The sequence below is a fragment of the Rhinopithecus roxellana genome, chromosome 16 (genome assembly GCF_007565055.1).
Source record: "Rhinopithecus roxellana isolate Shanxi Qingling chromosome 16, ASM756505v1, whole genome shotgun sequence".
Lineage (NCBI taxonomy): Eukaryota > Metazoa > Chordata > Mammalia > Primates > Cercopithecidae > Rhinopithecus > Rhinopithecus roxellana.
Window position 1 is genome coordinate 17,164,836 of NC_044564.1, and position 14,052 is coordinate 17,178,887.

The 14,052-nt window shown below is 55.9% G+C and overlaps 1 protein-coding gene across 2 annotated transcripts; it reads right to left on the bottom strand.

Moving 5' to 3' along the window:
- Nucleotides 1-1,966: 1,966 nt before the first annotated feature.
- Nucleotides 1,967-10,913, bottom strand: ST6GALNAC4 (ST6 N-acetylgalactosaminide alpha-2,6-sialyltransferase 4). Of its 2 annotated transcripts, none has more exons than XM_030919088.1 (6): nucleotides 10,675-10,913; nucleotides 10,283-10,369; nucleotides 8,283-8,564; nucleotides 6,397-6,809; nucleotides 4,085-4,192; nucleotides 1,967-2,648 (listed from the first exon to the last, which is right to left on the bottom strand). In XM_030919088.1, the coding sequence occupies exons 2-6, from the start codon at nucleotides 10,292-10,294 to the stop codon at nucleotides 2,459-2,461; spliced, it is 1,005 nt and encodes a 334-aa protein (XP_030774948.1). In that variant the 5' UTR covers nucleotides 10,295-10,369; nucleotides 10,675-10,913; the 3' UTR covers nucleotides 1,967-2,458. The 2 variants fall into 2 exon arrangements, with proteins under 2 accessions (XP_030774948.1, XP_010366121.1); XM_010367819.2 differs by having other exon boundaries at nucleotides 8,283-8,468; nucleotides 10,675-10,890.
- Between the last annotated feature and the right edge of the window lie 3,139 nt (nucleotides 10,914-14,052).

The following is a 14,052-nucleotide window of genomic DNA, read 5'->3' on the forward strand; positions in this document are numbered from 1 at the left end:
CCCCCTCCACCTCCGCCTACCAGGCTCCATCCTTCCCTTACCTCTGCCTGACACCTGTTCAGAGCCCCTCGCTCTGTGCTGTGGCTCCGCTGCCAGCCTGCTCCCTGCTTCGCTGGCTCAGGGCTCTCCTCCCCCCTCCCATTCCTGCAGAAACTTCTAAGTCCATCTGGCACTGGGCAGGGGGAGGCAGGGCACAAAAGCAGTGCTGTGAACCAAGCGCCAGGTCTCAGGCCCCTCTGTGAAAGCCAAGGATGGGAGGGAGAGTATGCCGGGTCACCCAGAGCCCCCGGGACTACTGGCTACATAATTTCTGGGATCCAGTGCGAAATGAAAATGCAAGTCCTCTTGCAAAAAACAAAAAACAACCTAAGAATTTCAAGTTGGCAACAGCAGAGCATTAGCATAGGGCCCTGACCCCTGGAGCTGGCAGCTAGAACCCCAGGGCTGCATCCCAGCTGACAGCCCGAGGCCCTGGCCCAGTCCTCTGAGTCTTCCAGTCCCCAGATGAAGTAGTGATGCCTGGGAGGGGTGATGCTTGGGGGCTCTCTCCAGTCCAGGGGTGCAGGGCTGAGGTCCTCGGGCTCAGCTCTTAGACCTGGTATTGTACCCTGGCCCAGCCGCTCCACAGTCGTCCGGCTTCAGCTGAGTGGCCTCAGCTCATCTGTAAATCCGGCTGGCACCAGCCCTCCTCTGAGGATGGCAAGGTTCTGCTGGTGGGTCTTTTCTCCTCAATGTATAGGTGAGAAAAATAAGGCCTGAGCCAGGCTAGACTCCCTCACAGCACCCACCCAGGGCTGCCCTCTGCCTTCCTGTTTTGCAGGGAGACTAAACCCACTTTCTTTCTTTCTTTGTTTTCTTTTTTTTTGGTGAGATGGAGTCTCACTCTGTCGCCCAGGCTGGAGTGCAGTGGCTCACAGCAACCTTCGCCTCCTGGGTTCAAGCGATTTTCCTGCCTCAGCCTCCTGAGTAGCTGGGATTACAGGCACCCGCCACCACATCCTGTTAATTTTTCATATTTTTAGTAGAGACAGGATTTCACCATGTTGGCCACACTAGTGTCAAACTTCTGACCTCAAGTGATCTGTGATCTGCCCCCCTCGGCCTCCCAAAGTGCTAGGATTACAGGCGTGAGCCACTGTGCCTGGCCCACTTTTTTTTTTTTTTTTTGGTAGAGACTGGTTTTGTCATGTTGCCCAGGCTGGTCTCGAATTCCTGGTCTCAAGCAATACTCCCGCCTTAGCCCTCACTGTGCCAGGCCCAACCCCAGATTTATCAGCTAATTTAACTTGCCATTTGACCCAGAACCAGGGAAGCAATATGGGTGGAGGCATTTCCCTCCCACTCAGAGTCCTTCCTCCTGGCCCTGGCTCTCTTCTCACTGGGTACAGAATGGGGTTCCCAAAGAAGTCTCTGGCTTGGGGTCAGTTTCCTGGGCCAGAGCAGTGAAGGAACCAGCCCCCCGGAGCAGACCTGACCTACTGGGGAAGGGGCTGGGCTGGGGCCACCAGCAGGAGGTTGCTGGGGAAGAAATTGAAGCCCAGCCAACGTGGGCCTGGGTAGGGGCCTCAGGGATTCCAGTCAACAGCTTCTGGGACAGCTGGGCTCGGTGGATGACCGCTGCAATCCCAGCACTTTGGGAGGCCGACGCGGGTGGATCACCTGAGGTCAGGAGTTTGAGACCAGCCTGGCCAACATGATGAAACCCCATCTCTACTAAAAATACAAAAAATGAGCTGGGCGTGGTGGCACATGCCTGTAATCCCAGCTACTTGGGAAGCTGAGGCAGGAGAATTGCTTGAACCCAGGAGGCGGAGGTTGCAGTGAGCCGAGATCGCGCCACGGCACTCCAGCCTGGGCAACAAGAGCAAAACTCCATCTCAAAAAAAAAAAAAAAAGCTTCTGAGATTGTGACAGGGAAAGAAGCTCTAGTCTCCACATTAGACACATGACCACGCTAGAGACAGTGTCCAGAAAACACACGTTTACCCGTACGTTCCTGATACGGCCCCAGCAGTCACAACTCCAAGGCCCCTTCACCCAACGAACCCCAGGCTCTTGGCTGCCCCAAGCAGGGCGGCCGGCCTCAGAAGTGTGGCACCAAAAGGTAGTAGGGGTGGCTGGGGAGGAAGGATCAGGACTGGCACAAGGTCATGATGCTGGTGAGTAGCGGGCCATCAGCCCCAGGGACAAAGGCCACTTGACAGACCTGGAGGTGGGGTGAGCCCCCAAATGCCATGAATTACTCAGGGACTAGAGGTGGAGACACTGCTCCTCGCTCCACTCCCCTTCAAGTCATGAGGCCTGAGATGGCTCCAAGTGTCGCCAGAGTGGGGCACTCCACCCAGCACGTGGCAGAAGGCAGGATCCATAAATTAAATGTTTTTGTGGAGTGTGATGGCCTGGGATGGGACATCCCAGAGGCCTCCCAACAGCATGGCGGCTGGCAGGGCGACGGAGGCTACTCAGTCCTCCAGGACGGATGGGCGAACACGATGGGCCTCTTCTTGGCCCAGCGGGAGAAGACTGCCTTCTCAGTGATGAAGCGGTGGGCACTTCGGGGTGCCTGCTCGTGTGCCAGGTACATCTGACATTCATCCAGTCGGCCCTTCTCGAAGTAGTGGTAAGGCACTGAGGGGTGGCTCTTCTCCCTGTGGGGTGGGGAACAGGGCTGGTGTGGGACAGAACTCACTCACCTCCTGCCACACCCTGCTGCCTACCTTGACCACCCCTCGCCAGGCCCATGGGCTCATGGAGACCCATGTCTGATCCCTGGGAAGGCCAAGACACATAGGGGAGTAGCAAATCCCAAAGGCCAGGGCTCGAGTCCTGGCTCTGCCTCTTGCTAGCTGGATGACTCTGGGCCAGAGATGGACCCTTTGAGCCTCAATATCCCATGTGTAAAATGCAGATGGTCACATCCACCTTCTAGAACAAGCGCGTAGATCAAGAGATGGAGACTGCAAGCACCCTGCTAGTGGTGTTGGGCTCCTGGTGAGGGAGGAGCTCCTCATTCCCATGTCACAGAGCCACCCTGCACGCCCACCTCCCCATCAGCATCACAGGGGCCAGCCGTGTGGCCAGGGCCATGGCTGGGGCACAGGGACACCTGTCACCTGGGTGACCTGTTCTGAACCGGTTAGTTTCCATGATATTGAAATACAATAACATAGGCCAGGTGCAGTGGCTCACACCTGTAATCCCTGATCCCTGGGGAGGCCAAGGTGGGTGGATCACCTGAGGTCAGGAGTTCGAGATCAGCCTGGCCAACATGAGATCAGCCTGGCCAACAGGTTTAGTAGAACCTGTTTCTACTAAAAATACAAAAAATTAGCTGGGCGTGGTAGCACGCGCCTGTAATCCCAGCTACTAGGGAGACTGAGGCAGGAGAATTGCTTGAACCCGGGAGGCAGAGGTTGCAGTGAGCCGAGATTGCGCCACTGCACTCCAGCTCCAGCCTGGGCAACAAGAGCAAAACTCCATCTCAAAAAAAAAAAAAAAAAAGAAAGAAAGAAAAGAAATACAATAATATAACGATGGTACAAAATCATACCATAAACATATCTGAACTTGATGTCATGCTGGTATATAATATCAAATAGTATATAATATCAAAAATCATATATAATATCAAAAATTAAAACATATAAAATATATCACATATATGTGTGTGTGTGTGTGTGTGTATATATCTATTTAGGCCCTATTATATATATAGGCCCTGACTGTGGTAAGCACTTTTGTGGATTATTCCTCCCCTAAATGTTTCAACAACCTTCCAAGGAAGATGTGACTCTTTTCTCTATTTTCCACATAAGGAAACAGAGGGTCTGCAGGGTGGCATGACTGGCCCGTGACCAGCCTGTGGCCACAACAAGCAGCACTGGAGTTGTTGGTAAGCCAGCCTGTTTGACACTGAGCTCTTTCCCAAGGCCCAGAGCCCAAGGGGTATCTGTGCTATGGTCACCCACCACGAAACCCACATACTCTGTGCCCCCACAGCTCCCTAATCCTCTGGCTTAAGGCCTGGGAGGGCTCACAGTTCTCTCTCCCCGTGTCCCCGCGTGCTCGGCCCGGCCGGTCTGACCTGCAGTAGCTGTCGCTGACCATCCCATAGACCACGATCTCCTCACACAGCTCCAGCGCGAGGATCATGGTGAACCAGCCGGTGCTGAGGAAGGAGCCCGACTGCCTCCTGGGGGTGGGTGGGGGGGACGGGGGGACGCTGTCAACATGGGGCCACGTGGTGGCTCCAGGCCCCAGTGGCACTTGGTATTTTCCCAGTCCAGGACTACGCACCTCAACCTCTTGTGGGGGACCCTGGAGGAGGCTGGGGAGGGGGCAGAGCCAGCCCGAGGCCAGCAGTGGGTGACAGGCAGAGCAGCACACAAACCCAGGCCTGATCACCTCCTCAGCACCCAGCGGGGCTTGGGCCCAGCTACGCTTTGCAGGGTTTGAGCAAACGCCTGGATGATGGGTGTGGGGGCTCTGGCCACGTCCTCTCCTCATCTAAGGGACCAGGCCTGGGGAGACAGCAGGAAGCAGCAGGGCACCGAGGTTTGAAGTCGGGGGGGGGTTGTCTAGAGTCCAAGGATCTTCCACTTGAACCCTGGTTCTGCTATGGGCATCACATTTGCTCGTGAACCTCTCTGAGCCTCCTGACCGGTCTGTGAAGTGGAGACAATTCTAGGGGTTATAGGGAGGGAACACTGTCAGCCCAGCCCCTGCCCCCATGCCCCCATGCTCCACTTGGAGTCAGGGACTAGGTGGTGGCCCCAGCCTCAGCTCTCTGGAGGTAGCAGCCCTGGGTACCCTCCCAGCCAAGGGCCACCGCCCTCGACCTCTACAGGGCAGGTATGAACTGGTTCATTCGTTCAAACTGAGCCCCACCCAGGCCCTGTGCTGGCCCTGAACCTGCCTCATCTGGTGCTAACATTCCCAAGGGAAGGAGACAAATAGATAAACAAGTAGCTAGGAGACAAATCTACAAGTAAGATGATGGCAGAGGGTGACACCTGCTGCCAAGACAAGGAAACAAAGGAATGGATAAAGAATGCCAGGGCGGGAGGCACTCCTTCAGATGGGGTGGTAAGGGCGGGCTTCCCTGAGGAGGTGACCTGAGTAGCAAGTGGAGCCTGTCATGGGAAGATCTGGGAGAACGAATTTCCAAGGAGAGGGAACGGCAGGTGCAAAGGACTGCAGGTAGAAATAGGCATGGATGTCTGAGCCCCAGACAGCCAGCATCGGTAGAACAGGGGGAGTGAAGGAGACACAAGGTCACAGAGGCAGGCAGGGGCAGGATCACGCAGGGCAGGCAGGCCAGGAGTGGTAGGGGTGGGAAGCCTGCAGCTTAGGTCAAGGTGGCAGCCATGGGCCATTGTATGTGGCAGATGATGGTACAAGGGGAGTCAGAGGCATAGCCCAATTTTCTGGTGAATACACCAGAGGCTGACTGTTCTGTCTCCTGAGCACAGAGGCCAGTGCAGGAGCATGCGTATGGAGGAGGGACCGGCAAGAGTCATGAGTGCGCTTTTGGGTATGACATAAAATGAAACCTTGAATGCAGAGTGCTTCACCCAGTGCCTGGTGAGCAAAGAGGGCTGTTATCGCTCTGTTCTGTTTTGCTTTTTGCGACAGAGTCTCACTCTGTCACCCAGGCTGGAGTGCAGTGGTGTGATCTTGGCTCACTGCAACCTCTGCCTCCAGGTTCAAACAATTCTCCTGCCTCAGCTACTCTCCTGAGTAGCTAGAATTACAGGCATGCGCCATCACACCTGGCTAATTTTTATATTTTTAGTACAGTCGGGGTTTCACTATGTTGGCCAGGGTGGTCTTGATCTCTTGACTTCGTGATCCTCCCACTTGGGCCTCCCAAAGTGCTGGGATTGCAGGCGTGAGCCACCGCGCCTGGCCCTAATTTTTGTATTTTTAGTAGAGATGGGGTTTCACCATGTTGGCCAGGCCGGCCTCAAACTCCTGACCTCAAGTGATCCTCCCGCCTTGGCCTCCCAAAATGCTGGGATTACAGGCATAAGCCACCACACCCGGCCTCTAACTTTTATTATCCAGAAGGGATATCAGAGACCAAGTTAGACAGACCATTCCCTCCAGAGAGAAGCGCTCCCTCCTGCCCCTCCACACACTGCCCAGTGCTTCCCATCGGGTGCTCAAAAGGCCTGATAGCCCTCACCACCATTTGGGATTCTAGATCTGTGTGACAGTTTCCTGAGTGACATCCCCTCTGCCTCCTGCCCCCCATTAGAGGGCAGGACCATGTCTGCCTCCATGAGTGCTGATCTCCCGGGCGTGACAGAGCAGAGCCCTGATGGACAAGAGACTCGCAGAGAATGAAGGTCCCCAGCTGCCAGGGAGACCCCAGCAGGCAGGCCCCAGGCTCACCGGTTCTTGCCCGTCTCGTCCTGGAAGATTTGGTCGCAGTAGGCCATCATGCGCTCAGTGAAGGTGTATACCTGCAGGCCGGGGTACATCCTGGTGAGCTGCAGCAGCGTGCGGTAGGTGCGGCCGCCGAGCACTCGGTCCATGTGCCTGCCCTGGCCCCACACCACATAGAGCGTGTCTCGGGCCTTCTGGAAGTAGTGTGAGTAGTTGCGCAGCAGCAGCGGCACGCTTGTGTGTGAGATGACACGCAGGGTACTGCGCTGGCCCACGTCCGCCTCAAAGCCCACGGTGGGAGCCTGGTTCATGCGGAACACGCACTCGGCACCGTCGATCTCAGCACCCAGGCCTGAGCCCAGCATCTGGCCGGAGCTGGACACCACAGCACAGCTGCGGCAGGGCTCGCGGACCAGCGGCTGCAGGGCAGGCAGGGAGAAAGAGAGAGAGGCATGAGCATGCAGCTTACACCCCCTGCGCCTCCCCCAGGAATATCCACCAACCTTACTTGATCAGGTATCGGCTCGAAGGACTGTTATTAACCCATTTTGCAGGCTGGGCAGCAGGGATGACTTTCCCAGATCACAGTGATATCCAGTGTCAGAGCTAAGGTTCTGCACTCAGCCCCCCCCCCTCCACTTCCTCATCAGCCGTATTTGTGGTCCTCATTCCTGTCGCTGCCTCTGAGGCCCTAACTGTCTCTACATAATGAGTTCTTAGGAGGTTTGCTTGAGCAAATATTTACAAAACACTTAGAACAGTGGCGGGCACAGACTGGAGGTCATATAAGTATTTGTTAAGCAAACATGAACCTCACTTCTTCAGAATCATTCTTAGGCCACCCCCTCCCCTGCGCATGCCTCACCCACACTGTGCCCAGTTTCTAAGTAAAAGCAGGGTCATCAGTGCCCAGGACAGCTGTGGGACTCCTTGGTCTTGAGCCTGAATCCTGGCTCTGCCCCCTCCTAGCTATGTGGCCCGAGGCCAAGTCACTGGCCTCTGTGAGCCTCAAGTCTCTCATCTGTAAAATGGGGAAGAAAACATCTGGGCCGGGAGTGGTGGCTCACACCTGTAATTCCAGCACTTCGGAAGGCTGAGGTGGGTGAATCACCTGAGGTCAGGAGTTCGAGACCAGCCTGGCCAACATGGCGAAACCCCATCTCTACCAAAAACACAAAAATTAGCTGGGCGTGGTAGCACACTCCTGTAATCCCAGCTACTCAGGAGGCTGAGGCAGGAGAATCCCTTGAATCTGGCAAGCGGAGGTTGCAGTGAGCCGAGATCGTGCCACTGCACTCCAGCCTGTTGACAGAGTGAGATCCTGTCTAAAATAAATAAACAAATAAAAATATAAATGCGGCCGGGCGCGGTGGCTCCCGCCTGTAATCCCAGCACTTTGGGAGGCCAAGGCAGGCAGATCACCTGAGGTCGGGAGTTCGAGACCAGCCTGACCAACATGGAGAAACCCCGTCTCTACTAAAAATACAAAATTAGCCAGGTGTGGTGGCGCATGCCTGTAATCCCAGCTACTCAGGAGGTTAAGGCAGGAAAATCACTTGAACCTGGGAGGCGGAGGTTGCAGTGAGCCGAGATCGCGCCATTGCACTCTAGCCTGGGCAACAAGAGCACAACTCTATCTCAAAAAAAAAAAATTTCTTCTTAGAACCTAGGGCTCAGAGCCGAGATCGCACCACTGCACTCCAGCCTGGGCAACAGAACAAGACTCCATCTCAAAAAAAAAAAAAAAAAAAAAAAAGAACCTAGGGCTCAGAGAGGTGACATGATTGGCCAGGATCACATGGCTGGTGAGCAGAGGGGCCAAGTTCAAGGTCCAGCTTGGGATAAGCCCAGCTGTCACTACTCACCCCAGATGCATTGCCTGGCCCACTTACCTTCCCATCTGGCACACTGCTATATCCACTGAAGTGCAAGGGGCCCGGCACGGTGGGTCTGGAGTCTGTGGAGAAGTGGTGGTCCAGGCAGGTGGCCAGGCAGAGGGGCAGGCCGGCCCAGCAGCACAGGAGGATGTAGACAGCAGAGAAGACCACAGAGCACAGGATGATGAGCACGAGCCGACCCTGAGGGAGACAGTGGCCACGGGCGGGTGTATGCGGGGAGGGGCTCCCAGAAGCCCCTTCAGGGCTGCACCTGGCCTCCTGGGTCTTGAGCAGCTCCTAGAACAGCAGCAGAATCCAGTCTCCACCCATTGGGCCTTACCTGGGGATGCCAAGCTCTGGGCACATAAGGCCCTGGAGATAACACTGTCATTATCCCCACCTTCTAGATAAGGAAAGCAATTCCGGGTGAAGTGAGTAGTACGAGGCCATACAGCAAAGAAGCACCACAGTGGGGCCTTAAATACAGGCTGGAAAGTCCATATTCCTAACTGGAGGCTGGGGTGTACTATGTGACCTGTGGCTCTCCATCCCTCTGGGCCTGTTTCCTCCTCTACAAACTGGGGACTGATAACGCCCACCATGTGAACTTACGGGAGGGGCAGTGAAAGCGTTCCGTATACTGTAAAGTGCTGTGCACATGACAATGGGAAAGTGGTGCCTCAGAAGGGCCACCAGCTCCTTCAGCCTAGGACCAGGGCTGCTTAGTGTGGCCCTGCCTCCGCCCCACCCCCAGCTGACTCAGTGGCCGTCTGATAATCAGCAGGCCAGGTGGCACAAGGAGATTGGAGCAAATGTCCTTCAAGAAATGGCTTTAATAATTGAAAAGCTGGTGCCTGGAGGCTCCTGCCTCCAGAAACCATGTGCCAAAGGCCGTTGGAACCAGGGCTGGCCCTCCTGGCAGACTTAGTGAATGCCTCCACCACCATCACCAAGCCTCCCAGGAGGGGAGGGGCTTGGTGGTAGCAGAACTGTAGGCTAGTCACTGGGCAGTGGTCCACCCTGGTCACCACCTGTGTCTCTCTGGGCTCCAGTTTTCTTTTCTTTTCTTTTTTTTTTTTGAGACAGAGACTCGCTCTGTCGCCCAGGCTGGAGCACAGTAGCCGGATCTCAGCTCACTGCAAGCTCCACCTCCCAGGTTTATGCTATTCTCCTGCCTCAGCCTCCCGAGTAGCTGGGACTACAGGCGCCCGCCACCTCACCCGATTAGTTTGTTATATTTTTTTAGTAGAGACAGGGTTTCACCGTGTTAGCCAGGATGGTCTCGATCTCCTGACCTCGTCATCCGCCCGTCTCGGCCTCCCAAAGTGCTGGGATTACAGGCTTGAGCCATCGCACCCGGCCTGGGCTCCAGTTTTCTAGACTCGAGGCACAAGTCCCTAGGCCACCCTTCAGAAGACACCGAGCCGTTGGCTGGTGCTCTCCGAAAATCAGAAATGGGAAAGTCGCCCCCACCCCCCACCCCATCACCACCACCCACCCCGGCACATCCTGCCCGAGGCCCACCATTTTCTGCCCGTAAAGCTACGTTAGCTTCTAAAAATAAGTCTTTTCTGTGTGGCCAGCTGTGCAGGGGAGGTAGTTCTGCCTGACACCTGCTCCCCTGCCCATGAGGAACCAGAGACCTTGACTCAGGCAGTCGAGATGAACTGCCCCCCCACATCCAGCTGTCTCTCTCCCACAACCCGGGGCTTCTGCGGTAAAGACAAGAGTGGCTGAACTGAACTTTCACACCCCCAGTCCCAGGTAGGCCTTGCCTGGTTAGCTCGTAGTGTTACCTCCATTTTACAGGGATAGCAAGGTACTGATACCACAGAGGGGATGCCACCCGCCTGGGGCCACACAGAGGGCTGGACTTTGAGGCCATTCTGCCCTTCTCTGCTTGGCAGCAGGGAGGTCAGAAGTGGCAGTAGGTCCTGGGGTGGAGAGGCTGCTGAGCTGCTCCGCCGGTCGGGGTCTCTGCGTTCCCTGTAAGTCCTCCTTCTTCCACCACTTACCGGAGCCTTCATGCTGTCGCTGTCCCTCGGTAGTCTAGGGGCTGCTGTCTCCAGGGCTGGGGCTGGGAAGGGGTGGGAGCCAGGCACCTGCCAAGACCCAGAAACTCAGAGCCAGGAGGGGTAAGGCAGATGAAGTTCTAGGCTATCGGGAAAACTGAGGCAGGGGAGGGTACAGGCCGGGGTGAAAGCACATGGCGCCCTGGAATCCAACCCCTTGACGTCTCCAAACACCGGAAGGCAATGTCCCCATCCTAAAGGAGCAGGACTCAGCGACCTTGCGAGACCTCCTGCCAACCCAAGAGGCAGCGAGGGGGCACCCCCAGCTCAAGGTCACCAATCGGGTCTGGGGCACAGAGAGCCAGAAGCCCGGAATTCCACCCCATCCATCCTACCTCTCTACCCAGGGGACGAACGGAGAGGCCGGGGGAGGGCAGGACGTGGGATTTTCACCGCCCTTCCAGATTCCACTGCCGCATCTCCCGGCCGGGTGCTAACCGGGCGTGCAGGCTGGGGTTCGCAGGAGGCTCGCGATCCGCTGCTCGGAGCTCCATGGCCCCCGGGCCGGGCCGACCGGACTGGAAGCTGATCCGAGCGGCCAGAGGCAGGGGGCGGGGCCGGGGCCGGCGAGGACGGGCGGAGACTCGCGCGCCTGGGGCGGGGCCTGCGCGCCGCAGGCGGATCCTACGAGCGCAGCCTGCGCGACCTGGGGAGGGCTCTGCGCGGCCGGGACGGGGCGGGACGTGAATGGCTGGCGGCGAGGCCTCCAGCTAGGGGCGGGGTCTCAGGGCCGGGGGCGGGGCTTCAGAGCCGGGGCGGAGTCTGAGTACCAGCATCTCCCTTTTCTGTCCTCGGCATTTCCAGCAGGCTCCTGCCTGGGCGAGGCTGTCGGGCCGCAGGGGAAAGAGACCTAGAGTGTGTCGGGGGCCACCGGGCAGGGGCGGCCTGGCTGTCCGGACTTGAGTGTCTCCATTTCTGAAATGGTGGTTGAGCAGGGAAATTAAGCGGGGCTTGGGGTCAGGCAGTCCACGTTTCAACTGGTAGGGTTGCTGGACTTATCAAGTAAGATACAGAATGCCCAGTGACACTGGAAATTCAGATAAACAACGAATACATAAGTTATTTTCAATATGATTATTTTATTATGATTATGTCAGTCTGACATTCACCTGAGCCTGTTTTTCTCCTCTGAGACCCACGTGCAGAAGCAGCTCCTGTCACAGCCAAGATTCGAACCCAGGCAGTTTCACTCCAGACCCGGGGCTGTGACCACCTACTCTTACCTCTCAAAGGCTCCCTCGCTGGAATGTCCTCAAATCCAAGTCAAGTTAGCCCAGGCCCCAGGCAGATGCCGCAGTGTGTCCTATTGGGGTCCCTTGGGATCTCAGAGGCAACTGCCTTCAGGCGCCAGGCTGGTGGCAGAAAGCACTGGGACAGTAGCAGGGGTGGGCCTATGGGGAAGTGAGAGGGCACACTCTCCGTCTAAGTTTTTTTTTTCTTTTTGAGACAGCCTCTCTGTTGCCCAGGCTGGAGTACAGTGGCACCGTCTTGGCTCATTGCAACCTCCGCCTCCCAGGTTCAAGCAATTTCTAGCTAACTTTTGCATTTTTAGTAGAGACAGGGTTTCACCATGTTGGCCAGGCTGGTATCGAACTCCTGACCTCAAGTGACCTGCCTGCCTCGGCCTCCCAAAGTGCTAGGACTACAGGCGTAAGCCACCACGCCCGGCCCTTGTTTATGAGTTTTTTTTTTTTTTTTTGCAAAATATTGCATTGGCCAGAAAGATCATCTCCCCATCCCTGCCACACCCACCTCCTCTGCAGGGTGCTGGCCTGGGAACCAGCTTGGGCTCCTTCCCTGGTCTCCATTTCAAACTCCTTTTTCCTTTTTCTCAGAGGCTCAGGCCTGGGCTGGATGCCACGGTATCTGTCCCCAGCTCAGCAACCTTCCCAGTCTACCCTGCTCCAGGTTCAAAGCCAAATCAACCCTGGGCCTGGTGCTGTAGGACTCTCAGTGCCTGTCCAGGGGCTGGGAGGAGGGCTGCTGTAGTGGCCCTGCCCCCCAGGGGCTTCCTTTGAGCACACACTCTCCTGTTTCTGCCACTCCAGCCTGGACACACGTGAGGAGTAGTGGTTCACCCTCAGTCACCATGGCTCCTCACTCACACAAGGCAGTATGTCCCCAAAGCCAGAGCCCTTCCTTCTCAGTCCTCATTCTTCAAGTTTCTTTGCTCATAGGCCCAACCCTGAGGGCACAATGGTGAGAATTTCCCTATGGATTCACACACTGCCCACAATGGCTGGTGAGGTGATGATTCCTTCCCCAGAGAGGCAACTCCACCCTTGCTAGGGCCATATGGAGAGAGCAGCATGCCCAAATGGTCCGGGCTCCCAGGGGAGATGAGGATCATAAGACCACAGTGGAACTGTGACCGGGAAGTCCTATAGCCCCAGATAAACATCTTCACTTTGCTTTTGGCAAAAACCTACTCTGCTTACCACAACCTACATGATCCTACACGGGGTGAACTCCTTCAGTCACCCTCCACCGACCCTGGCCACCCTCCGACCGCCAATCATACTGAAGCCATTCCTACTGCAGGACTTTGCACTCACCATGTCCTCTGCTGGACGGCGCTAGTCATATAGTGGCTCCTCTTGTCATTCAGCTGTGCATCACCTCCTCTGAAAAGCCCTTGCCAGCCACCCAGCCAACACTGCACCCCCATCCCTCTTGCCTCACCCCAACTCAGTTTTTCATAGTATTTGTCACACTCTGAAATTGCCCTGTGTATTAACTGGTTGCCTTATTTATGGTCCACCTGCCCCACAGATTCTAAGCTCTATGTGGGCAAAGTCAGACCAGCCATGTGCTCAGGGCACCTCCACACCTGCACAGTGCCCAGCACACACTAGGTGCTAGGTCACGTCTATCAGTGCATGAGTTAGGAGAGCCTGGGTCCCATGAGTTCTTGAACAAATCACTTTCCTCTCCAGCCTGAGGTCCCGGATAGGCTTGTGGCCAGAGACCCAAAGGTGGAGAGGGGCTGATTCATCCTTATGTGTGAGAGCAGGACTCTGTGGCGCTGACTCAGCCCTGTGGGATCCAGACGGGTGGAAATGTGGAGTCAGACTCTAGTTCCTGTTGCAATTCCCTGCCACCTCTGAATTTCCCTGGCCCATCACCTCCTGAGTGATGAGCATGACACACTCTATGTCACAACTTCCTGCTAAAGCAAGAACAAGAAATTTCCACTCAGCGCATGCCAGCACAGAGAGGTTGAGAAATCAGGCAAGGTCACCCAGCCGACTAGGAGTGATATCAATATTTAAAGTACATATATTCTGGCGAAGTGCAGTGGTTCATGCCTGTGGGCCCAACACTTTGGGAGGATCAAATTGGGCGAATTGCTGGAGCCCAGGAGTTCAAGATCAGCCTGGGCAATATGGCGAGACCCTGTCTCTGCAGAATAAAATAAAAGTAACCAGGTGTGATGGCACATGCCTGTAGTCCCAGCTACTTGGGAGGCTGAGGTGGGAGGATCACTTGAGCCCAGGAGGTTGAGGCTGCAGTGAGCTGTAATCCATGCCACTGCACTCAAGCATAGGTGACAGAGGGAGACCCTGTCTCCAAAAAACCCAAAAACCAAATATTCCAGGAACCCTGCAGCCAGAGCTCTCTTCTTCCTCCCCCTTCCCCCTCAGCCATCTTTCTTTTTTTGTTGTTGTTTTGTTTGAGACAGTCTTGCTGTGTTGCCCAGGTTGGAGTGCAGT

Coding starts and splice junctions, on each gene's coding strand:
- ST6GALNAC4 (XM_030919088.1), bottom strand. Junction 6,810..8,282: donor GCAGTGTGCCAGATGGGAAG/GTAAGTGGGCCA, acceptor CCTGCCCTGCAG/CCGCTGGTCCGCGAGCCCTG. Junction 2,649..4,084: donor GTCAGCGACAGCTACTGCAG/GTCAGACCGGCC, acceptor CCCACCCCACAG/GGAGAAGAGCCACCCCTCAG.